Genomic DNA, 25,801 nt, shown 5'->3' on the forward strand with positions numbered 1-25,801 from the left:
CCCGCGTCCGGGCTCTGTGCTGACAGCTCAGAGCCTGGAGCCTGCTTTGAATTCTGTGTCTCCCTCTCTGTCTGCCCCTGCCCCACTCTTGCTCTGTCTCTCTCCATCTCTCAAAAATGAATACACGTTAAAAAATTAAAAAAAAAAAAAAAACCAGTTTGAGTTTCTCTCCTAACTGAAAGAACCCAAATGAAAAACTCAGTGGCAATCAGAACCAAGACCTAGACGGTGGGGACGCTGCTGGGAGAATTACAGGTGAGCCGTATGCCAGAGGCATCCCTGAAGCCCACCCCATACCCGGAGCCTGGGTGAGGCCCCCTTCATGCTCACCAAGACGCAGCAGACCCCTTCCCGAAAAACACAGTTAGATAAAGGCACAGACTTTTTCTTTCGCTTTACCATTTATAAAGCCATACAATGGGTCGCCAAGAAACAAAGCAGCTGTACAGGAGCGGGCCAGCATTGGTGTAAAATACATTCATATCCAGGGCAAGGAGCACAGGTCAGGGTTTATACAAGGTGGTGGAGGTTATAGGCACGATGATACAAAATAGAAAGGATATTTCCATCTATATAAATACACAGCCAGGGGACGGGGAGGATGCCAAGTTATTGTTTCTCCTGCAGAGGGCCTGGGAGGCGGGGAGGGGGTGGCAAGGAATTTCTTACATTTGTTTCGAATGGTGTGTCGGAGGGAAGAGAGAAAATGGGGAAACATGGCGTGCACACACACACACGTGCTCAGTCTCACGCACAAACCGAACATGGACACAGAGGAGAGTCTCAAACTGTTTAACACTGATTAGAAAACAAACTGGGGACATTCCTCTGCAATCACCTCGCTGCTGAGAAGAGCCCTGGTGTGGGAAATAAACGGAAGTCCTCAAACATGCTGGGCGTCTGAGGACAGAGGAGTCGGGAGGGAGCACCCCGTGTAGCCAGTCCTCACCAACAATACTGACAATCTAGCGATCGGGGCCCTCCTGATTCCTTTCACTGCTGGGTGATACTGACCTTGACATCCCATCGCTCATTCGCTGCCTTTGACCCTAACCCCGTGTTCCCTAGAGACCAGCAAAATATGTACACGTATACACCCACACTTGCACACGCACGTGTATGCATCATGCATCCGCCCCACGTAACACCAGCCAGGAGCTCCAGTCTTGGGACCTGGGGCCTGGGCCTGGGTGAAGAGTGGCTCTGGGACTCTGCCCCCAACCTCTCCAAGGAACCCAAGTGTGGGGAGACGTAGGGGCGGGAGGCAGCCCTTGGATGGGGCATGGACCCACTTGACCTCCCCCAATCCTGAAGTTGAGACAGTCCGAAGAAGCGGGGGAGAGCCAGGAGGCAGGGACGGTGAGCAAATGCCCCGGGCCTATCCCTGTTCTGCTTACAGACACCTCCACACCCCCTGGATGGCAGGGGAGCCTCCCTGACCTCGGCTGTGGCGCATCAGAGTACCCCCCCTCCTGAGTGCCCTTTATAAGGATCACACTTGTCCAGCTGGCTGCTGCCTCCTACAGGTCACACGGCCACCGGGCCCCGCCACCCCTATCCTGCCAGCCTCTGACACACCCAGGGAGTCCTCGAAACCCACAGGAGAAGGAATCCACACATTTTTAGAGTTGCTGGGGAGAGACGCCGACAAAGATAGGGGTCAAAAGGCCCTTCCCTAGCCTAGGACACAGTGTATTGGCCCCCAAACACCTGGCTAGATAAGGGGACCAGGGTGCCAAGTCTGCAGGGCGGGAGCATTGCAGTCACCCCTGGAGGTTGACCAGACAGCTCACTTCCTTCCTATTTCCCCTCTGGGGTCACGTCTCCATTGTTCCCATGCCCTGCCCTGTCCTCCTGTTCCACGGGTGGGGAGCCACCTGGACCTCTCCCTGAATCGGACAGACACCGTGCAGGCCAGCCCCAGGCCCCAGGCTGGCTTCAGATGCCTGGCTGGAGCGGGGGGCGCCGAGGCCTGAGCCTGCCTGGCGTCTGTGTCACTGTTTCGCCGCCTCTCCCGTTCTTCCTCGCCAACTTCCCCCAGACCCTTGCCCTGCCAGCCTGTTTCAAGACCAGACAGCATTCTCCTGGCTGACACACAGATTCAACAATAACAGCAAAAAAGGTTGAGGGGGAAGGAGGAGAGGAAAGGATAGACATTCACACAATAATAACAATAATTATTAAAAGTGCTTTATCTTAAAGGAAATCTTTGGCAAGAATATACCGCAGCGCTGTGGGGTGTGTGTGTGTGTGTGTGTGTGTGTGTGCGCGCGCGTGCACGCATGGGTACAGAGAGCTAACCTGTGAGACATGGAAGAGCCACGGTGTGCTCCCAACCAGTGTCTGACCCAAAGGTAGGGCCGCCTGGAGACGGGGGTACCCTTCCCTATCATTCTTCTGGAAACCCACTCCTTCCAGAGGGACGCGAGGGAGTGAGCTGATCAGCTTCCCAGGATGCCCAGTCCTTCCCAGGGTCACACTAGGCTCAGGCCTGAGCGGGGCGGGCTGGCCATGCCTGGGAGGTGGGAGCTGCTGGTGGGCAGTGGGAACGCACGTGTGACGGCCCGGGGCTGGCTGCCGAAGGGTCTACCACTCGACCTGGCCTCAAGCGGAGACAGGACATCCAGGCCAGGAGGGGAGAGTCCCGGGGCCAGGTCCAGCAGGAGATTGAGATATTTACAAAGGAAGTGGGCAAGGGATATCTCCTATCTGGGAAGAGAGTCAGGGTATGTAGGGAATGAGGAGCGGGGAGATCTGGGCATCTGGCTTGAATGCCTCAGAAGGAAGAGCACTTTGGAGGAACCTCGGCCACCAAGTGCAAGGTTGTAATCTTTAGGAAGCGAGGGCCTGCTCCCTACCTTCAGACACTCTCCAACTCCCTGAAACAGAACGTCCACACAGATACAGCTTCTTGGAGGAGAAAAAAATGCAAAAGACACACCTGTCACCCACATCTGTCACACACACCCTTGTCCCCCGCAGGCTCATCCACTTGTTCAGGCCCACAGTGAGGGGGGCAGCTCCCCTCATCTCTGGGAGCTGACTGCTGTGCCCCGGGGCTTGCCAGAAAGCAAGGGGGTGAAGGGAATGGACATGTGCACCCCCTTCTCACTGAGCCCCAGACGGAGTCTAGGGAAGGCCAACAGTAGGGCCAGGAGACCCCTGATGGCTCCAAGGATAAAGGCCCCCTACAGTTCAGACCTCACTTATACATAAAAAAGGGACGGGAATTGGTTTATGCCCGGGAAGGCAATAAAGCATTATGGGAAAACAATAAATACTTCTTGTCAATTTACCTATTCTTTTTTTTAACCTTTTCTTATATTTTATTAGCTTACAGATTCTGTCAGTATGTCTCACATATATATTATATATATTTATATATCAGTACAATGCCTCTCTCTAGGGAACCCCATAGGCTTAAGAAGCCATTCAATAATGGAATCCCGGTGAATTTTCTACTCTGGCTTAGAGTGCTTGGGTGGTGGTCTGGGGGGTTCCCAATTGCCCAGATGGACTCTCAGCCCTCTGACCTAAATGCATTCCCTTGCCCCTCTGCTCCACGGGCAGCTTGGCTCTGCTGGGGAAACCATGGCAGGAGGGGGAACAGCGAGGCTTTGGCATTGTAGGTAGGCCATGTAGATGCACAGGAAGCGGCCCCAGGAGCTCTGCCAAGGACAGCCCGGGCAGCCCAGTAAAAATCAGACCCAGAATCACCTGCAGAGGGGGGGATGAAAGGCCATCGGGTGTCTCCCCCGGGGCCTCACGGAGCAGGTTCCCCAGGACGAGCTCCAACACAGAGGCCCTGAAGGACAAACCAGGGCAGGAAGGCTTGATCCCCGACACCCAAAAAGGCATCAAACAGATAAGCAAATCTGAAGAAAGGCTGGTCTGGGGCACAAAACGCAAGAATGGGCTGAGGGCTCAGAGCTAGCCGGAGCCACCTGCCCATACCTGCTGCTGGGCCACACGCCTCCGAGAAGACCCCCAGAGCTCAACCAGCAACCCCCTTGAGGGATCTCCTCCCCAAGACTATGCACACGCACGTCTGCACCTCCCGAACCAAGCGTCCAGCCTCCCTGTGGGGGCAGATCAGGGCTAAGGTTGCAGGGCGGCCAGCCCCACTCCTGCGGGGGTCTTTGCTGGGAAGGTGCTGGCAGCACCCAGGGCCGCTAGAGAGCAAGCGTGGGGACCGAGAGAGAGTCTGCGACCCCGTGATCTTGGGTACTCCTGCTGCCCTGTCACGCCCAACTCTCACCTTCTTTGGACAGTATGCACGTGCGTGCGCAAATACACGGGGCACGCACAAGTCTATGTATTTATAACTCTGGCTGAGAGGCACATGGAAATCAATACGTGAAGATGTGGGTGTGGACACAGTATATACCCCATACAGACACCCACACAGACTGTACATCGGAGGCAGAGTCCAGAGACCTCAGGAACCTCAGGTCTACGGTACTCTCACAGGTAAAAGTTCTGCCACTTGGTGCCCATGCTGGCTCTTTTTGGTTTGCCAATCTACCCCAGAGGTGGCCAGAAAAGGATTCTCTCAATTTGATTTCTCCTTGCAAAGCGGTCGGGTTAGGGAGACAGCTTTTCCATTTACTCCCAAAATATAGATCCTCAAGGAGTTGGTCTGTCTCCTCTGAGGAGCCCCGGCCTCTTGGAAGGGGGAGGGGGATCAGGTGGACCTGGTTAGCGGTGGAGGCTTTGGGGGCTCTGCGGTATCCATCCACCCAGGGGAATCCAAGTTATCCTCCCCCATCTTTTTCTTTCTCTAGCTCTCTCTCTCTCCCCCCCTTCCCCTCTGCAATTCACTTCCCCCTCCCCACGTTGCACTTTCTTCTCTCCTTCTCCAAAATTGGCCCAAAGTCCTCCTTCTGGATTCAAGGGTGGTCAGGATTCATGAGTCCCCGCCCCACATGCCCCGTCCCCACTGCCATGGCCCCGGGCGAGGGGTGGCGTTCATCTCTTCTGGCCGGCACTCAGCATGACCTTGGAGACAAAGTTGACGATGGCGGAGGCGGGCTGGTTGGGGTCAAGCTCAGCGAAGAGGTGGCAGGCATTGTCGGTGGTGCTGCCCTGTTTCCGGGCCACGAAGCCGAAGAGCCTGCAGGGGCAGGAGAAGGGGGTGACGGGCGTGAAGCGGACCCCAGGCCTTGGAGAGCTGCCCCCGTGAGCGAGCTCTCCTCAGGATGAAGTCTCTCGCCACTCTTCCCGCCTCTCCCAGCACATGAGGACTGGGGCACGGGGCACAGGAGAGAGGGTTCCTCTCTCCCTTCCGCCCCGCACCCCAAAGCCAGGTCCTAGAGATAACAGGATCATTGGTTTTAGGTAGACAGAGATTCCCCTTTGAGAGGCAGGGGGAGGCGGAGCTGGAGGCAAATGACAAGACTGGACACTAAAAGGCAGGGAGGAGACCGAAAATAAAATGGGGACATTCCTAGGCGAGCTTCTCTCGGTCCTTCCCCGCCCCGCCCCTTCCTGACTGTTCACACAACACAGAAGCCCATGAATAAAACGCTGTCTGCCTGTCAAAGCACTTGGCCTCAGACACCAGGAGGGGGTCAGGGAGACAAAAGGACAAGGGGTCACCACCACCCCCCACACACACACACTTCTCCTGGGCTCCAGAGAACGGGAGGGGACAGAGGACCCCACACCTGTTCCTCCCTACCCCCCACTCCCTGCACCAGGGCTGGAATGACCTGGCATTCTCTGTGCAAAACAGAGTTAAAAATATGAGCAGAGAACAGAATGTGAGCCCAGGTCCCCTCCCAGTCGGCACGTTGCTAATTAGAGCGAGATGGGGAAATCGGGACAGCTGGAGATTCCGATGGAAACCCCTCTCCCCAGGACTGGACCACAACAGCTAAAATTAGCAAAGTTGGGTCCTGCTTGCCACCGACCGCACGTATAGACACACACACACACACACACACACACACTGGGCTTCCTACAGCTTTGCTCTCCCCAACTCTGTTTCAGGGTCTGGGAACAGCTGGACCAGAGTCCGGGGTAATGGCCTGCCCAAGTGAAGGGGTAGCCTGGGTCCACGGACCAATCCCCAGGACCCCCGTTCCAGGCTGGCTCAGTCTCCTTGGTGCAGTGGAAGGCAGTAAGGGCGGACAGAGGGAGTGGCTCCAAGCTGCCGCATGACAGCGAGCCAGCCCCTGCTGCCTGGTTCTGCCGGGGTGGAGAGCCAGCCAACCTCACCAGCCTAAACACGGCCCACCTGCCCTCCCCTACTGTTTACTTCAGCTCTGTGGCTCCCAGGGCCAGTTCAACAACTGCCAAGTCCTTTCTCTGCTTGGGGCAGTGGATCCAGGCAGGAAACCTCAGCCCCGAGGCAGGGAGGGGCACTTGCAAGAACCTGAGAACAAGTGTCTCCTTAAATGTGGGGCCTGAGGCGCCTTGCGCACCCCTCCTTCGTCTGAGACAGGCTCCCTGGGGCTCCGCCTGGCCCAGCAAGGCCGTGTCAGCAGGAAGCTCAGCACAAAACCAGCTCCGGAATGAAGAGAATGACTTCCAGGCCTGGGACCAGCCCACTTCTGTCCCTGACCCATCTCCCCACGGCGGGGCCCAGTGCTGAATGAGCACGAGCTCCCTTAAACACCAAGTTCTGGCCTGCCTGGCTGGAGTCCGAGACTGAGAGACCCAACGACCCTGGGAACTCAAAGAAGGCTGAAGTAGGTACAAGGCAAGCTTCAAGAAGGCTGGACACCTGCGTGCTCCTTTCAGCTAATTCTTTATGTGACCTCGGGCAAGGAGAGGTGCCCTGCATCCCCCTCTGGATGCTCCCAAGGGCGTTCACCGTGCTGACTGCCTACTGCTCAGCTCCATTCATTCCTGACCCAGGGGGCCTCACCGTGCTTCCTCCTCACTCTCCCCCTGCTTGCCTCCATCCTCGAATTTCTTCATTCGGCAAATATTTATCACCCCTCCCATACCACGAAGGCAGTCCTGCCCTCGGGGGCTTGCCATCGGTGTGGCCCTGCCTCCCTGTCCCCTGGAAATTGTCTCCTACTCCCACACCCATTTCTACCTGTGCAAAATGTGCTGTCTTTTAAGACCCATTTGAAAGTATTAGTTCTTTCCCCAAACCTTCCCAAATCTCTCCCTGCCTAGATGTGCTCTTCTTCGTGCTTCGTACCCTTCATGTGTCGCTACAACAGCAGTTTTAATTTTCTTTTAACAGGGAAAGTTCTCCTTTTCTAAAGCAATCTTACATGAAGTCCAAATACATGAAGGTGACAGCAGGATTTATGGCCATGAATGTATCGATGCAATAGCAAAACATTCACCTATTATAAAGTCAACGAGGGAGAAAAATTGGGGCTGCTTGCATGAACCATACAAAGTCAAATGTGGAATTGCAGACCATAGGCCAGCTTCACTACTCAGATTATTCCTATACCCTGTTTAGGTTTTGTGAAACCGAGAAAACGCTGACCCATACTGGTCAATAACTGCCTCTCAGGCCAGGGTTTCTCCTTCCTTCATAATGGCTCGGTTGCAACCGGAGGACCCTAGGGTTCCTGGGAACATGGTTTGAAAACCACTCCAGCACGTCAGGGCTGTTTATGCACTTGTCTTATCCACTGGGCCAATATCAGGCCTCCTGAGGGCAGAGTCGGCCTCCTGAGGGCAGAGTCAGCCTCCTGGTCCGTCTGAATTATCCTGGGGCCGAGTGCACTGCAGACACGTGGGAAATGCTGAAGGGGTGGAAGAATCAGCCAAAAGGTCCTAGGTCCATCCCAGAAGAAATGTGGACTTTCTGGGCGCCCGACTTCTGATGAAGAGGTGGAGCCCAGCCACAGGATCCACAGAAACCCACCAAAAGAGCAAGAGTAGGAATCAAGGAAGCCAGGATTGGGGCAGAAAGATCATTTAAACAAGCCTTGCCCCATGACCACTGCCTCCAGTAGAACTCCCAGCTTTCTGTCCACTTTCTCAGATCTCTGCTGGTCTGGTCCTGGGAGAGGGAAGGTGAGGAGACTGGAGGCTGGGCCTCTGGCCTTGAGGCAAGAGAAGGCAAAAGACCTGGCTGCCTGGCCAAGCTTTTCTCCAAAGCTGAGTAACCTGAGCACAAAGGCCTTTGTTGCCCTTTGCCTACCCCTGGTCCCAGATTCTAACCACCAACCCCCCACCCCCACCCCCAGCCCAGGGAGCAGCCAGCTGGCGTCGGGGGAGAAGCCACACTTACTTAGCAGGGGCACCTCCTTCTGTCTTCATCCACCTGTGGAGACAAAGATACCACAGTGTAAACCACCACAACTCCTCCCCCCAGAACGCAGCCCTGCGCATGCCCAGACCTGCAGGGGGAAAGCAAGGGAAACTCTGTTCCAGGGGGGTGGGAGCCTCCAAAGACCACGCAGGGGGAGGCATTCAGGGTGGAGAGAACACTGTGGCCTGCCTCCCAAAGAGCTCTCCCGAGTGTGAAGAGGAGAAGCGGATTCAAGGTCAAGGATATGGCACGGGGCATGGAAGCAAGCATTTGAGTCCCTGGGAGGGGCTCCAAATTTGTGGTGGGAAAAACTCAAAAAAGTACCCAACGCAATTACTGACAGTCTCACAGACACAGGCGGATCTTCAAGTTGAACTGTGAATACACACCCACACGCACACCCACGCCCACACATCCCCCCACACAGACTTCAGTGCTGTGAAGATGGGTGCAAGAGAAGGCGACTACAAGAGACTTACTTTCTCTCCTGTGGATCCAGGTCACAGAAGGTGACAGTGTTGAGGGGGTAGTGTCGTCTGAAGAAGAGCCTGTGGCACAGATACCAGATAAACAGAGAATGAGTATCCACATGACCACCCTTTGCCACTTTCCACTTGCAGGCATCAGGCTACCCTCTGCAGCTGTCATGGGTTAACCCAGCCTCTCCCTTATGAGCAAGGTGGCCTGGGCTGCTCACCTTAGCAATGCATAGGGACATAAATGTGTCACTGAAGCATGTCCCAAATGCTAGTGACTAGGAAAAGAAGGAAGAAACTGGTACTGAAGGATGATCAATGAGGGGATGTGACAGAGGAAGGAAAGAAGCTGGAGGAAGAGCACAAGAGCAAGGGCTCTGCTCTAGAAATCAGGCACTTTTATGAGTTGTGTTTCTGGCTGTATACCCTATGCAGGCATATTTGTAGGAGGGAAGACGGATGGATGGATGGATGGATGGATGGATGGATGGATGGATGGATAGATGGATGGGTGGGTGGATGGATTGGTGGGTGGGTGGAAGATTGGACAGGTGGGTGGATGACAGGTGGACAGACGGAGGCACAGGTTGGTAGGTGGACGGGTGGACAGGTGGACAGATGAGTACAAGGTACAAATGGTAAGTGGGTGGGTAAGTAGATTGATAGATGGGGCACAGTGGGGAGAGCCCAGTACGGAAGCAAGTAGAAGAGTCTTACTTTCTCTGGTTGTCAGTCAGTGTGATTCCCTGGGCAGAAACTTTGAAGTGAACGATGGTGGCAGCTGGTGTGGGGTCAGCAGCCAGAGTCTCAGAAGTGGCTTTGGAGATGGCCTGTGGCCCAGTGAGTGATTCCATGTCCACAGAGTTGACGAAGAGCACGTTGCAGGCTGGAATAAACCCACCCAAAGAGAAGTCACGGGGACTGGAGTGGGTGGGGATTACCTCCCAGCTCAGCTCTTCGGGGGAGGAGTAGATGAATGTTTCGCCAGCCTCAGGCCAAGGCATCCGCACAGAGAATCACGGACTGCCCAGAGATAACTGGGTCTGCAGGACGGGACAGGGCAGGCAGAAGGAAAGGCCTGGGCGGGCATCCTGTCTGGGGTGGCCACTTACCTGCCCCTTGCTTCAGCAGGTCAGTGGTTGAGTTGGCAGGGCCTGAGCTATCTTTCGATTCATCTGTGGGGTCTGAGACAAAAATTTAATTCAGCTGGTAATTAAAACTCTAGAGCTGGAAAGAAGCACAAGTTCGGCTGGGCCTCAGGCAAGCTCTGCAAATACTTTGTGCAATGGATACCGCTTTTCGTAACAGGCCCTGGCAATAGGCACGTTTGTGTCCAGTCTGAACATTCAGTGAGGACTGTCGATAGTTAGCACGTGGGTTGAGAGCTCTGGAATCCAACAGTGTGGGGTGCAGACCCTCGCCCCAGCACCTGCCAAGCACCTATAAAATGGAGATTGTGATGACAGTACCCATTGTGCTGGGTTTTTGAGATGTTCCATATACACTGTTAGCCCAGTGCTTGGCATAAAGCAGGACTTCAAGCGGCAACTGACATCTCTGTTGTCATTTTGCATTGATGTGTCTTTGGGTAGATCGATGAATGTCCCAATTCGCTAAAGCACTAATATAGCGCAGTCGTGATTTCGCTATTACTAAGAACGGAGTGTTGCCTGTACCGGTGTTTCTCAGGCTTTGGGGTGCAGGCTGATGGAAACACAGGTTGCTGAGCCCCACTGGAGGGCTTGAGAATATCTGCATTTTTAACAAGTTCTCAGGGTGCCGATGCCACTGGTCTGGGAACCATACTTTGAGAAGCACTGGTTTATATAATGTAAACGTCAAACCGTTTTGTAATTGCTAAACTACTTTCATAAATTTCGTAGACCTATAATTTAGTTGGTGTCTCAACTTTGTGCTTAATAATGCTACTTAAGTTGTACTTGAACTTTTAAATTAATTGGGGCGCCTGGGTGGCGCAGTCGGTTAAGCGTCCGACTTCAGCCAGGTCACGATCTCGCGGTCCGTGAGTTCGAGCCCCGCGTCGGGCTCTGGGCTGATGGCTCAGAGCCTGGAGCCTGTTTCCGATTCTGTGTCTCCCTCTCTCTCTGCCCCTCCCCCGTTCATGCTCTGTCTCTCTCTGTCCCAAAAATAAAAACGTTGAAAAAAAAAATTTAAATTAATAATGTTGGCCAATTATTAGTAGCAATTCAATGAAACGAGTTGGATTCACAGAAATTGTGAAATGATATTAGGGGTTTTGTGTATGGGCATAACCCCAAGAGCTCCAAGAGAAACTGGAAGAAAGTCCCAGAGACACTTCTGAATATCCTATTGTTAACCAGAGAGGATGGGGACCAGGTACCCAGTTTCCAGTTCCTAGACCTCAAGGTCAGGGCTGAGCATAATTTCCCTTGGGTGGGCCCTTATTCATGGGGCTGGGCAACAGAAGCCTGTGCGGTGACGAGTCTTGGGTGTCCATCCGCCATCCTCCACAGCTGGAGCTCTTCTCTGAGAGAAGCTGGGCCTGGTGTCTCACTCAATGTCCTATATGTCCTGAGGCTCGTGGGTTCCATTTGTACTTAGCTCCACATCCCCTCAGAGAACACCCTGTCAGCCAAGCAGACTAAAACTCCACGGACGTCTTGGCCCTGTTTTCTTCCCATGCCATGAGGAACCTAGTCACTCTTCCTCTGTGTGTGCTCCCTGCTCTTTATTCACACCAACCTCCAACACGTGGGCGCCCCCATGACCTAAATCTGCCTTCCCCTCCCCCTTCCCTCAGCCCTGCCCACTGATGCCCATCTCATCCTCCAGACACAGTCCTCCCCATAACTGACTCCTACTTCTAGTGCCTCCCCCCTGGGCTTATTCTGAGGATTCGCAAAAAAATTTCTTAAAGGCATCAGAGAATTTTCCAGAACAATCTGGAAAGTCAATTATGTGTGTTCCTGGAGTTAAGTTTTTTTTTTAAGAACTTTTCCTTCTTTTTTTACTAGGAGATTTAAAAAAAAAAAAAAAAAAAAAAAAAGGAGAGTAGCTTTGAATTTCCCTAGATTGGCAAAATGACCCAAGTCCTCAATGCTGGCCCATGTTCTGGAGCGGCTGGCAGAGCAGACACAAACAGCAGCCCAGCTCAAAGATGTACTTGGAGAGCAAGGAGTCTCACGTTCCTACCTCGGTTTGGAATGACCAGCTTACAGGGCAGAGCCAGTGGGATGATGGAATGCTGGTAGACCAGGGCAGAGAGAGACCCTGCAGGGGGAGACAGCATGTCAGGAGCAGTGTCACTGGGAGCAGGCCCAGGCACCGAGGAGCCCAACCACCCAGCCCACTATCCATCATCTTCAGCTTCTTTATTACCCACCTCTCCCTCATCCCACAATGAAGCTGAAAATCCACTCCCTCCCTGTTAGCAATATCTAAGGGAGAAGGTTCCAGCGGCTCGCTCTAAGCAGCCATAAGGTGTCCTTTCTAGAAAGTTCCTCCCAACATTTCTCCTAAGTCCCTCTGGCTACTGGGGCCCTCTCAGGACAATGCAGCAGAAGTATCAGAGAAATCGTGGGATCAAATCCCAGCTCAGTCACTTATTAGCTATGTGTTCTTGGGTAAGTCTAACTTCTACAAACCTCCGTTTCCTCATGTGTAAATGGGACCATAACACCTCCCATGCAGGATTGTTATGAGACCAGAAGTAATGTAAGGTTCCCGACAGTGACTTTCACATAGTAGGTGCTCGATAAAGGCAGTTGTTACAGCTGTTATTCAAATTCTAATGATAATGCATTTCAGTGGGGTGAGACAAATGCAGAAAGGAATTTGGCAGAGTGAATCAGCCACAGAACAGAGGACGGGAGGCCACTGTTCATTTCCTCTGCTGCGTCTATGACAAGGGGGACCTGGGACAGCCTGAGACACTCTAGGCAGGTGGACTGTGGAGATGGCGTTGGGGAACAGCTCACCGAAGTTTGGCTCATTGGGGCATCCCTTGAGCTTGACTCCTCTGGGGCCAGTCTCTATCAGGAAATGTCTCACCAGCTCGTGGGTCATGTCCCCTGGAATAAAGAGAAAGACATGAGGTTTCAGCACTTCTCATGGGGCCCTCCCACCACTTGCTAACATCACTTCATCCCTTCCCCACATGCAGCTCTGTGGCGGGAGAAAGGATTGGAAAGATATGGAGAGACCACCGCTCAAGGAAACACAGCCAGAGTTCCAATAATCCTGCTTCCCTGTCCTCTGACCCCAACCATCACCAGGCCCAAGACTCATTCTTCCAAAGAGTCTGACTCAGCAGGCACCAGCTCCCCCAAGAACTATAGGTCTGTCCAGCCCTGAGTCCTTCTGGCACCTCAGGCTTGGAGGAGGCTGTGCTGGTCCAGAGCCTGGCTCGAGAGGAGGGTGTTACCTTTTTTATTCTGCTGCACGACGGTCGGAGGAGGAGATGACACCTTCATGGCCAGCCCGTAGGCCCCTCGGAAGGAGTGGCTGTCGCGGATGATGAAGGCCCCTGGCTCCTGGTCCTTAAGGAGAGCGATGGCTGGGATTGGAAGGGATGAGGGGACCAGAGCAAATAAGAAATGGATGGCACGGGCCTTGCTTAAGACTCATCAGGTCTACCGAATCTCGCTCCTTAGTTAGAATTTAAACACCCCTAAGGGTCCTCCTATGCTAAAGTTGGCGAACATCTTCTATAAATAGCCAGGTAGTAACTATTTCAGGCTTCACAGGTCATGCCGTCTCTACCATTGCAGCACAAAAGCAGCCACAAACAATACAGAAGCAAAGAGATACAATGTGTTCCACCAAAACTGCATTTACAGAAAGAGGTCCGGGCTCTGGGCCATAGTCTCCAAAACCTAACATCCACACAGATCTTCCCTGGGAGCCCGGTGGGCCTCACTCCATCCCCACAACCACAGCTTTGTTTTGCCTGTAAAATGTGCAAAACTCTCCACATCACATAGCTAAGATTTGTTCTATGACCTTGGCTGGCCTTTTACCTTGCTTGGAAAATCATGACTTTGCTACCTTTTTTTTTTTTTAACGTTTTATTTTTATTTTTGACGCACAGAGAGACAGAGCTTGAGCAGGGAAGGGGCAGAGAGAGAGGGAGACACAGAATCTGAAGCAGGCTGCAGGCTCTGAGCGGTTAGCACAGAGCCCAACACAAGGCTTGCACTCACAAACCATGAGATCGTGGCCTGAGCCGAAGTCAGACACTTAACCGATTGAGCCACCCAGGCACCCTGAGACTTTGTTACTTTTAAGCACCCTTCGTAGGTCTACAAACCATGCTTCCGCTCCCCACAGTTCACCGCGAGGAGGTGCCTCTTTCTGTCTGAACTTGATCCCAGCCCCCCTCTGTGTCCACCCCATACTGCAAAAAGGAGTAAGTCTGCCCAGGAAGACATGGTGGGCTGCAGCCAGCTGTGACCTCTGATGGACCACAGGACCCTTGGTGCCACCTAGGACTCACCCTGCTCTCTGGAGATCTCAGGCTTGTACCAATACTTGGAAGTGTCCTGGACGAACTTCACTTTAGCCCGTGTCTCGGGGCTGTTGTCTAAGAGAGACGGAGACAGAAAAACAGTGTTATGGGTTGAAATGTGTCCCCTAAAAAGGTAGGTTGGAGCCCTAACCCCAGGTACCTGTGAATGTGACCTTATGTGGAAATAGGTCTCCGCAGGTGGATGCAAATTAAGATGAGGTCATGCTGGATCAGAGCGGGCCCCAATCCCATATGACCGGTGTTCATCTCAGAAGAGGAGGAGAGACACAGAGACCGTGGGGACAGTTGTGAAGATGAAGGCAGAGGCTGAGGGGACACATCCACAAGCCAGGGGACACCAAGGATGTGCCAGCAACCACGAGAAGCTAAGAGGTAAGCCTAGAACACATTCTCCCGCGAGCCTCCAGAAGGAGCCTGCCAACACCTTGATTTTGGACTTCTAGCCTCCAGCCCATGAGAGACTAAATTGTTCTCTTAAGCCACCAAGTCTGTGGCACTTTGTTACGGCAGCCGTAGGAAACTAACACAGAAAGGAGTGTCCTCAACACCATCAGAGCCCTGCTGGAAGGGACCTCGAGTGGCTTGCCCATCCTTCCCCTGTCTCCTGCCAGCCACTGTGCATTGCAGAGCTGCTCTCCAATGGAAAAGCCTGGCACAGCATTCTCACTGAGCTGAGGAAAGCCCTCCCTCCACCCCACCCTCTCCTCTCTCCAGAAGATCCGGACCAAACCCTTCCTGCAGCTTCCCTTCCACAGGCTAATGCACCCCACATGCTAGCCTCTTTCTCCACTGGCTGAATTTCCCGACTTTGTCATAGCAACCTTGCAGTTGAGGGAAGAAAGCTACATTTCCATCACTTCTCCCCAAGCCCCTCCTCATGCCCTATATGAAGAGCCCGTGTTCTCCATCATATTCACATACAAAAAAATCAGTCCTGCCCTGGAACAGAGGAGGAGGTGGCCTAGAGGCCATCTACTGTGAGTCACATACCCCACTTCCCTGGCAAATGACCCCCACCCAGACCCTTTGCAGACCAGAGATGCTTTATAGAGCATTAGGTTCTGGAAGATGCTCAGAGAGAGCACCCAGGATAACCACTCAACTTTACAAACAAGGGAAGTGAGGTTGAGAGAGGGAGAGGGACCCGCCCAAATCACACAGGTGGTTCACAGAAAGGCTCCTGTAAGATCTTCCCAGGTAAGAAAACACACGCGCCCATTTAGTGCCTGCTTTGCCTGATCTTTGTCTGGGTATTAGGATGTGCGGCCCTCGCTCTCCAAGCCCTTCCTTCATCTTTCGGCACCCAAGAAACAAAAAGGCGGGGGGGGGGGGGAGTTGGGGGAAGAGGAAGAAAGGAATATTCCAATTCCCCAGGTTTCCTCCCCTTTAGAAAGAAGCCGAACAGAGGACGCCTGTGCTAACGACGCTATAAAGCTGAGGGTGCAGAGATGAGATCCGGGTTAGACTGTGGGTCCAGCGTTCAGTCAATTTTGACTTGTCAGTAACCCTGGGCTAGACCCCTGGGATCGGCCTCTGGAGGACAGCAAGGGGGTAGGCCGGCTCCCTTTCCTGGCAGCTCCGCATGAAGCAGGGGCGGGCGAAGCAGCCGGGCCAAGCAACTGCGGCAAGCTGCCTGTCTCTCTGCTCTGAAGCCCCAGGCCCCGCGGCTGCTGGGGCCTAACAAGCTGTCAGAGGCGGCTGCAGCCCCATGTGCCTTCCTGCGTTGACTCTAGTGACTATTTTAAGCAGGGAAGACGGTGGGAAACAGGAAATGTCCCAACTACTAGAAGTTTTCCATCCTCCAAGAAGAGGGGCTGGGAACCGGTCGTCTCCGGTGGGCAGCAGCAAGCAGGGGTGTGCGGGGTCACTGTCGATGCCCCTGCCTGGCAGGCTCGGGGCAGGACCTGGGAGCAACACACTGAAAATCTAGGCACCAGGGGCCCACCCCGGGGCTGCCTGAAACCTTCTCAATCTTCCTCGAATGCCCCAGAGTTCCGGGGCCATTCTGCAACAGGCACATTCGAGGTCTGGTGGAGGCCCTGACCTTTGTGTTTAGACACCGAGCCCTCTACGCGGAGGCCAAAGATGCCGAGTTCTGGTGACGAGCAAAGAGATCCATGTGCGGACGTGCATGAGCTTCAGCAAAGCCGGGTCGGCAGAAACCAGACTCCAGTGAAAATGCTCAGCCCTCGGCCTCAGCCCCCAGTGCACGTGGCCGCCAGATACGTTAACAGTGATGTGCACACAGTGGGATCAAAAGGTGGGGACTGAGTGCTGTGGGCAGGCCACAGGGATGGCAGTCCGGGTTAGGAAGGCAGATTCTCAAAGTTATGCTAAATCATAAATGTGGAAACACGAGAAGACAACTCCAATAATACTTTGAGAGCGTGAGTTTTATGGCCAATGGGCCTATATCGGAAGCCATTTACTAACTGTGTGACCCCAGACAAATGACGGAGTCTCTCTAAGCCTCACTTTGTTCATGCATAAAATGGGGGTAATAATTCCTACTTTGCCAGGCGGCCGCGAGGATTAAAGAGCTAGCGAATGGCTCAGAGCCTGGCACACAGCACGTGCTCAGTGAGTGGCAGAAGCTAAGCTGATAGTGATGATAATCATAACAGTAACACTATCATTATCCTCCTCCTCCTCCCCCTCCCCCTCCTCCTCCTCCTCATGGGCACCCACATCCTCATCACTGCCCCCGCACCTAGCCCACTTACTTTGAGGCCACCTCCAACTCCCATTATACAGATAAGGAAACTGAGGCCAAGAAGTCAGTGAGCCGCCCCTGGTTGTGTGCCAAACAGCCGTCAGCACAGAGATGGACACAGACATCCCACCCAGTGGGCCATGTGCCACGGCAGAGGCGGGGGCGGAAGGAGGGGCTCACCTGGCATGGAGTACTTGGAGAAGTCGGGCAAAGTGTGGGAGAAGGAGACGGTGCTGCCCCCGCTGGGGCTGGACATGCCGCTGGCCACGGGCGAGGAGGACACCTTCCCGTTGACAGTGGCATAGTTGGGGAGGCTGCCTGCTCGGTCTCCCACGGACATCCTCCGCTTCTCGGGCAGGGCTGGCGTCGGGCTCCCTTGCCGGAAGGCTGCCGGATCCGGCGACGGGGAGGTGACGGGGCTGCTGAGGCCCGGGTAGTAGGCAGGGGACACAGGGAAGGAGGGCGTAGAGGGAGCCTGGTAACCAGAGGCACTGCTCTGCCGGGACAGCGTGGGTCTCCGGTCCTCGGGGGTGGAATAGCCGCCATAGGCCGCGTGCCGGTCCAAGCTGGGGCTGCCAGGAATCACGGATCCAGGCCCTCCCAGGTGCCGGCCCGGGCTGGGGCTTCCAGGGCTGGCTACTGCATTGCCGTGGAGGCCGGAGGCCAGGTTGCCTTGGTGGGCCCCAGGGTGCCGGCCCAGACTGGGGCTTCCCGGAGTAGTGGCCACACTGCCGTGGAGGCCTGAAACCTGGTGGGCCCCGGGGTGCCGGCCCAGGCTGGGGCTTCCTGGGGTGGTCGCTGTACTGCTCTGGGGGCTGGAGACTGCACTACCATGGTAACCAGTTCCCGCTGGACCCATCACCTGGCGGTGGCTCAAACTGGGGCTACTGGGGGCAGCCATGCTGGGGTTGATGGCCCGGCGGCCGAAGCCAGGACTGGGGGGAGTGTTGGTGCCCACTGTCCTGTGGCGCGCCTGAGGGCTCCCAGGTACCGTGTGGACACCGGCCACGGTGAACTGAGCCCGCGCCTGGCTTTCTGGGGAGCTGAACTGCTGTAGTGAGTAGTCGGGGCTGCTGTAGCTGCTGCCCACGGTCGGGAGAGGAGAAGAGCTCTGGGAGCTTCTCTGGGCCGAAGGGCTAGGCTGTCCCAGGCTGCCGGAACGGAAGCCGGAACCCAGCAAAGGCTGGGTAGGTGTCCGGGGACCCTGGTCGCTGCTTTCCCCTGAGGGGAAACTCCCCACTGAAGTGCTGGAAAGAGAGGGGGCAGGTTGAGACGTCAAGATGGCATTTCATGAAGGCCAGGCTTGCAGGGAGCACTCAGCCCTCCCCCCCACCACCTCCGCTAGTGGCAACACTAGGAGCCCCACTGGCATGAGCCAGAATGTCACCACTTTTGCACATCACCCTATGGAACCATCAGAAGAAGAGACAGAGGCTCAGAGAGGTTAGGCAATAAGCTCACGACCACATAGCTTGTAAAAGACCAGGCTTCCAACTCAGTCGCATCTGATTCTGAAGCCCATGTTTTCCCCACTGCCCCTTATTGACTCCTCAACCAGAAGGCAAAGCAAGGGGTCTCCCCTATGGAAACTGCAGATGGCTGTCCCCATGTAACCTCCAGCACCACAGACACTGAACACCAGGGTGGGGTCAAACCACCCGGCTCCTGTTCCTACCAGGAGTATCCCTGCCTTGACTCACTTTTCCCAGGATGCCACTAGCAACTTTGAACACTGCGAGTGCTAGACCTGGGCTCTCATTCCCAGATAGCTGCAAAAGGCAAAGACACCACATCTCAGAGCAGGACAGTTCAGCTTATTGTAAGGTCTGCTTTCCAGCTGTTGGATCTGGCCACTAATTCAGCAAGCTGCCTTGCGTGGTAATGAGACTCCCGTCATTAGCAGCATTTAAGCAGAAGATGACCAACCTCTTGAATGTTGTGGTGGGAATTTCCTCCACCCGGAGGTTACAGTAGATGAGCACAAAGGTTGCTCCCAATTCTAAGACTCTGGAAAGTTCAATTCAGAGGGGACTGTACCTGGCAGACAGCCACAATCATAGGCTCTCCTCCAAGGTTAAAGGGCAACCTGGATCGTGCTTGTTAAAGTTTCCTCATGTGGGAAACAAGGGGGCTGGATCAGATAACCCTGATTGCTTCCAGACCCAAACTCCTATCCATTGTTGACATGGCGGGAGAGGCCAAGGGTGACAGGGACCCTGCATCAGCTGTAGCTGCAGGGAGGTGGCAGGTAGGCTCTGCTCCAGGAGCCCCTGGGTGGGGGGTGAGGTAGGGGTTGGGAGGGTGTCCTTACACAAGAATATGGGCCAACCTGGAACTACAGACTGGAGGGAGTCTCGAGGCCAGGCTGAGGCCAGGATAAGCTCAGGTCCCCGGCTGAGGTGAGGTGAGGGGCCAGGCAAGAGCCAAGGGCAAGAAGCAGGTCACGGCCAGGCCAAGAAAAAGTCTACCTCAGATCCCAGAAGTGGCTAGAGTGGAATGCCATTCCTGGTACGGAATAACATGGCCTCTGAGGAATGGAGGGAGTGTCCGGCTGAGCAGGGTGGGGTCGGGGGGACTGACATGGAGTTCTGGAAGATTAACCCCACAGGAGAAACACTAGCTTCCTGAGCCCTGAAAAGAGCCAACTCTACAGCAGGAGGAATTTGAGTGAGAAACAGTGAAAACTTCCTGATGTCAGGGCTCCCTGGACATGAGCGGGGAGGGGCTGGCCAGGTTAGGAAATGTCCTTTCCTTGAAAGGAAGAATGCACCTTCTGGCTCGGAGCAGATTTCCCAAGAAGTGGAGCCGTCTGCCTGTCAAGAGGCTGGGGAGGGGGCAAGGTGGACTGAGGGTGCACGCTTGGCTTGAGGTTCCAGAATTCTTAGAAGAGCAGAAGAATGCAACCTCTGCTCACCCAGCCACCCCCACGCTGACCTGGGAGGGGGCGCACCGTGCGGGACCAACAGAGGGCGGAGGGCCTGCGGCAAACTCAGCCACCGGGGCCTGGCCGGTGATAGTAGCAGGACATGGTTGGAGAGTTTCGAGGCCTCCTAGGAGCCCAGGCTAGGGAAGGGGGTGGACGTGCAAAGGGACGCCCAGCAGCCGTCTCCCGTCCCGGGGCAGCCTAGCCTAGTCCGTAACCCCCGTGCCCGGCACCCTACGCCCTGCCCAAGCTCACCCCAGGCTCCCTGTCCTGTGTCAGGTCACGCTCTCCCTGTCGCCAAGCCCACACCCACTCCCCCAGCTGAGCAGCGTCTCACTTTACCCCCCACAAGGGGGCTTCCCCTTCAGAGCCCTCCCCTGCCTGATTCCAGACTTTCCTCTCTGTCTGACCCACCTCGAATGCGAGGCACCCTCCACCAACACGGCCCTCCTCACCTGCCACTGTGTGCCCTCAGCCCCCCGCACCAACACGTCTGCACCCCAGTCTTCCGCCCTGGCTGTGCTGTCCTTCTAGAGTGCCCTCTCCCTCCCCCTCCCCCTTTCAACACCTGCTTACCCTCCTGGCCTCACCACAAATACCTCCAGCCCCCAGAAACCCTCTCTGCACCCCTACCCAGAAATGGTAGCCTCCTGCTGGGAGCTCCAGACACGTACATGTCTGCTTTGGGCACGTCTGACTGTCATCCTGTGACAGGTGGGCACCTAAATGCAGGTCCAGGAGAGACATGGGCTCTAGAGCCAGACGCCTTTGGTCTGAATCCTATTTCCACTGTTTAGCCTGCAGGACCTTGAGCAAGCTACTTGGCCTCCCTGTGCCTCAGTTTCCCCTTCTGAAAAGTAGGATCCTAAGAGTAGCATTTAGCAAAGCGCCTGGCACACTGGAAGACTCACTAGATAGTGGGTGCTGTCGTTAGGTTTTAAAGTTGGGGGAAGGACTGGTTTACCACGGTGCATGGTGGTGCACGTCCGGCACAGTTTTCTGGATGGTGGCATTGAATTCAGCCTGGGAATTATAGTTCACCCATCCTCATGCTCCATGAGATTTGGCACCTGGGATGCTCTCCCAATGCACCCTGGGGAGCTGGTGTCCAAGGTGCAGCCATCTGGACGTGATTTCTACCCACCCACGCTCCAGGCAGATCCAGGCCTGGACCCTCCTCCCCACTTACCTGTCAGCACTGAGGATGGGGCTGCTGGTGGAGAGGGGGCTTGGGGAGACAAAGGAGCTTCCCAGGGTCCCGTTCCTCAGGGGCATCTCGTGGCTATAGGCCTGGACAGGTGGGGCGCTAAAGCTCTTAGGCTCCGGGTCCTGAGTTCGGGGCCCAGCCACTGCCGTCCTCACCACCGACTCCACGTAGCTCCGGGGCTCTGGAAAGGGCCAGAAGAGACACTGAGGTCCACGAGGGTGCAGTGTAGACCCCTTCCAACCTGTCAGGGAACCCAACAGCGTTTCCCCAGCCTGTGGGGACAGCACGCAAAGGACAGCCAAGCATGCAAAGGGCACTCCTCAGGCTCCGGCCTACCCACACTCCCCCTCTTCCCAGTGTCTTGGAGAAGCTGTAAGAGCCCCCACAGAGCCTTTAACCAGGGCCTCGCTCACAGAAGCTTCCCAGAAACGGACCCCAGCTTTGCCACTGAACACAGCCATCATAGAATCTTCCCTCCTAGAGCTAGGACACCTGTCTGTATCTGGCACCCCTTTTAAAGGCTTCTTTCCTTCAAAGACCCTTCTACCCAACCTCCAGGCCCTTCAAGGTCCCCCTGGCACCACTGGAGTCTGGGCTCTACAGTGAACCCAGAGCTCCAGCCCAGCCTTGCCCACATTCGGGACAGAGCCAGGGTTCACATGGGCTCCACCCACGCCCAGAATCCACAAACAGGCTTGCCGGCCTAGCAACAGGCCCGCGCTGGTGAGTCACGCCCAGCCCCTTCCCTGCCAAGACACACCCACCCACCTTGCCTGACACACTTAGCATTCCTCCCGAGACCGACATGACTATCCCTGTCTGGTGTTTAGCAGAGTCTCAGAATCCGGGGGGGTTGCGGGACAAGTGCCAGCAAGGCCGTTCTACAGGTGAGGGCGCTGAGGCCTGGGGAGAGCAATCAATGTGTCCGGAGGTGCGGCCCGGAGCCAGATCTCCTGACCCCCATCCGGCGTTTGTCTGACCCTCCTCCCAGACCTCTGAGGCCAGGCCTGAAACTAACTCCATGCTACGCAGGGAGAAGAAGCAGGGCACTCAGCCTCTCCAGGGACATGAGCAGGGATGGATGATGTTCCTTCCACCTCCACACCTGGCACCATCCCGTCTCCCCCAAGAGGGACATGATCAGAACACAGGCTCACACACTACCCACAATCGGGGCATCCGCTGAAATCAGCCTGAGAAAGTGAAGAACCAGAGAATCCATGCTGCCCTGGGCCGGCCAGGCCCCTGGAGCTTTCTCGGGCCAGGACTGTGTGACAGCAGATGGGGGGAGGGCAAGATGTCTTCAGAGGGTCAAGCATGGGGTGTTGTATTCCAGGAATGGAGCACAGGGTGATACAGCCACCTCGGTGTCCCGAAGCTGGAGTCCATACAGGCAGAGGTAAGCAAGGCCTACTCAAAAGCCCCCCTCCACCAGCCAGGCCACCCAGCCACGTCACAGAAGCCCCAGGCCTCTGTCACTCCAAAGGCATTGGTTCTGGGCCGACCATGCCCGAGGGCCTGCTGGAGCCAGGAGACGCTACAGAGACCCTCTGGCCCAGTGCAGGCACGCGCTTTTGTAAAAGGTTCGATAGTAAATCGTTTAGACCATTTAGTAAATGGTCTCTGTGGCAACTACTCAATTCTGCATTTGTAGCACAAAGTCATAGACAATTCGTGAACAAAACAGCATGGCCGTATGGCAATAAAACTTTCTTTACAAAAACAGGCAATGGGCCAGATGTGGCCATAGTTTACTGACCCCTGATCTCACCTGTCTCCTCAGCCCAGAGAAGTGGGGTGATTTGCCCCAGAACACACAGCCAATCAATGGCCATAGGTACTAGCACTGTGGTCTCCTGATTCTCAACGCCAGCTCCCGGTAGCCTAGAGAAGGGCCAGAGCCCCACGGGGACACCAAGAGCTGGCTGTGACCCAGTACTCCAGCATGTCAGCCAGAACTATTAATAATAATAACAATGGCAATTACATGAGCAAAGGAGGAGAATGTAAGTCCCTCACCCCGTCACAGGGGACCGAGGGACACAGCTGGCCTAGGAAAACAGGCGGTCTGACCTGGGGCTGCCCTCCCGCCCACTGCACACACACTGGCCAGCTAAAGTCCGGGAGCCAGTCGTTTCATGTGTCTTTAGTCTTGGGGGGCGGGGGGGATAGCTGTGTCCTGGGGTAACCCATCAGGGCAGAGGAACCATGCAACAAGGAGCCCACAGAAATGGCAATGGAGACGCAAAGCCAGAGTCTACTCTCCCCTCCCATCCCTCACCATTCTGGGTCACTCTCTGAAAACTCCTCTTGTACCTTCCCAGGCTCCTGGCTTCACCCGGGTGCCCAGAGTCCTCAGCACCCCTTTTCTCTCACTGGAAGACAAGGACATCCATCCGCTCCCTGGCCACCCTGGGATCCTTGCTTATCTACACTTGCAGTGCCCCCCAACCCCCTTGCCTACAGTGTACCCTCGCCCAGGGTACAACCTCCAAATGGAAACAGTGGGGCTGGGGACGGAGTTCTCTTCTTCATGAAGGAAGGAGAGGAAGAAAGCCATTCCCCCTTACTCCAGCCTCCAGCTCCCTCTTGCTCTCAGCCTCACTGATTTTGCAGTTCCTAGAAACAACATGCAGTTCCCTCCCACCCCAGGGCCTTTGTACACGCTTTTTCTCTACATCAAATGCTTTTCTCACCTCCCAGTTTCACCAAGTTAATGTCACTCACCCTCACATCTTACTTCTTCAACCAACGTCAGGTTCTTGGCTATAAGGTCTCATAAACTATATCCCTTCCCTTTGGAGTGCCATCTCAATGCGTAACTTCAAGTAACCTAATTCTGTCTCCTGATCACGTATATGCTCCATGAGATTAGGAATCACAGTACTGCGTATCAGTATATTCCCAGAGCCTGGCACAGTGACTGGCACGTAATAGGGACGTGAAATATGGAATCAATGAATCAAAGAATGAGAGAATACATGTAAAGCACTTAGCACAGTGCCTTGAGAGCAGATCCCCCTAAAATCTGCTCTTCCTCTAGCCGAGTAATTCTGCCTCTGATCATTTTTCCTCACAGGCATCTTTCTCTGAATTTCCCACCAAAGTTTCAGCAGGGAGATCAAGCAGAGCTTCGGAGGGTCAGCAAACAATGTGCTTTGGTCTGACCAGGGAGGTGGTACATGAGTCAGGGAAAATGGAACTGGCCGGGAGCCTCACTCCCCGGCCCTCTCCCGCCCCGCACCCCAGGCCACGACAGCAATTCTGACCCCCACGCTGGAATCCCAGGGCTCAGTGTCTGGAGGCAGGAGGGGGGCTCTGAAATAGCCCCTTGACTAGGAGACAGAAGACCTGTAAGTCCAGTCTGGGCCCTCCTGCCTCCTAACTGGGGCCTTGGGCCAAAGCCCCGGACCCTCACTCACAACACAGGCCTCCGTCCCACATCTGTGGAAACGATGGGTCCAGCAGAGGTGATCCCCAAGAACCATCCCCTCCAAACTCTGTGGCTCCCAGACACACGAAGGAGGGTCGGAGGACTCGGGGCCTTGAAGGCCGAGAGTCATTTGTACGGTAAAATGGGCAATTCAGTTCTGCTGAGGCTCACTTCTCTGAAGTGTCACCCCAAAGTGGGAAACACAACATCCAGCACCTATCAGCCTGTGGGATAATCCCCCCCTCAGAGCCTCCCACTGGAGAGGGCTTGTGGGTGCTCCTGGGCCCCAGCATTTCTGGACTCCTGTCCCATCCCCACTGCCCTGTCAGGAGCTAGGAGCCAGCAGCCAGCCTGGGGGAAAGCCCTTCCCCACCCCCGACTCCCGTAGGAGGCTGGGGAGAAGGGCAGCCAAGAGCACGCTGTGGCTCCCCCCACTTGGGGCCTGTTGCTGGCGGCTACCTCGTTCTGAAACCCCCAGGCAGCCTGGGGCTGCTGCCCAAACTCTGGCTGGTGTCCAGTGCGCAGATTCAGAGGGGCACAGCTCATGCCCACTTTGGGGGTGGGAAATCAAGGCGGTGAGTGCAAAGGAAAGAGGCAGGTGGGATTCAGAAAAGCAGATAAAGCCTTTAAAGAAAGCAGGCCACAAGGAACGAGGGCCCGAGTAGGAAGTCAGAACATTTAACATGTCAGAGCTGGAAGGGACCTCAGTGCCCACCTCATCCAAGCCCCCCTGGTGGAGACAGGGACCCTGATGCCCAGAGTCACACACAGACGGCCTCGGCCGGCACCCGCTTCATTTCACCTGATGCTCTTGAATCATCACTTGAATCCTGTTCCTAATAAGTTAAAGGTCTCCAACCAGATTGTGTCCCACCTCTGCTTATGTCCCCTCCTATGTTCCCTGCTCTGCTTCGTGTACAACACAGAATTCATCTAAACTGAGGGTTAAGCTGGGACACAGACATGCTAACCCCTTGAAACTGTCAAAATTATGTGCACGGTATCCCGATGCATTTGTGTGGGAGGAGATCCATAGCTGTCATGAAATCCCCAGAGGCATCTAAGATTCCAGAAAGCAGACTCCCTACCCACCACCTGTGGTAGCAAGGGCTTCAAGGGGGCAACTCTAGGCTCTAAGTCTGCTGAGAAACCTGCTCTGAGCTATGCACGTGGGGCACGCCCCAGGAAGTGGGATAACGTGTGTCCCTTCACCCTCTGAGGGGGCTGTCCGCACCACAGGCAAGCTAGAGGAAGTGTCGCTGGGGGAGGAAGGGGCGGGGGTGGGGGGGGTGGATCATCACGAGGTGGCA

The 25,801-nt window shown here is 55.1% G+C and overlaps 1 protein-coding gene across 11 annotated transcripts in view; it reads right to left on the reverse strand.

Moving 5' to 3' along the window:
• Positions 1-379: 379 nt before the first annotated feature.
• The window catches only part of TNS1 (tensin 1), a 225,789-nt gene continuing 200,367 nt past the window's right edge, over positions 380-25,801 (reverse strand). For all 11 annotated transcript variants that reach the window (XM_086719592.1, XM_086719590.1, XM_086719591.1 and 8 more), the window contains 11 exons: positions 21,041-21,239; positions 17,109-18,175; positions 14,183-14,269; positions 13,112-13,243; positions 12,666-12,758; positions 11,881-11,958; positions 9,819-9,890; positions 9,424-9,592; positions 8,710-8,778; positions 8,210-8,242; positions 380-5,113 (listed from right to left, as the gene is read on the reverse strand). In XM_086719592.1, coding sequence (XP_086575718.1) covers positions 4,969-5,113; positions 8,210-8,242; positions 8,710-8,778; positions 9,424-9,592; positions 9,819-9,890; positions 11,881-11,958; positions 12,666-12,758; positions 13,112-13,243; positions 14,183-14,269; positions 17,109-18,175; positions 21,041-21,239 — 2,144 coding nt within the window. In that variant the 3' untranslated portion in view covers positions 380-4,968. The remainder of the gene's footprint in view (positions 5,114-8,209; positions 8,243-8,709; positions 8,779-9,423; positions 9,593-9,818; positions 9,891-11,880; positions 11,959-12,665; positions 12,759-13,111; positions 13,244-14,182; positions 14,270-17,108; positions 18,176-21,040; positions 21,240-25,801) is intronic.

The sequence above is a fragment of the Puma concolor genome, chromosome C1 (assembly GCF_028749965.1).
Source record: "Puma concolor isolate L17-30 chromosome C1, mPumCon1.1.hap2, whole genome shotgun sequence".
In the NCBI taxonomy this organism is placed as follows: Eukaryota; Metazoa; Chordata; class Mammalia; order Carnivora; family Felidae; genus Puma; species Puma concolor.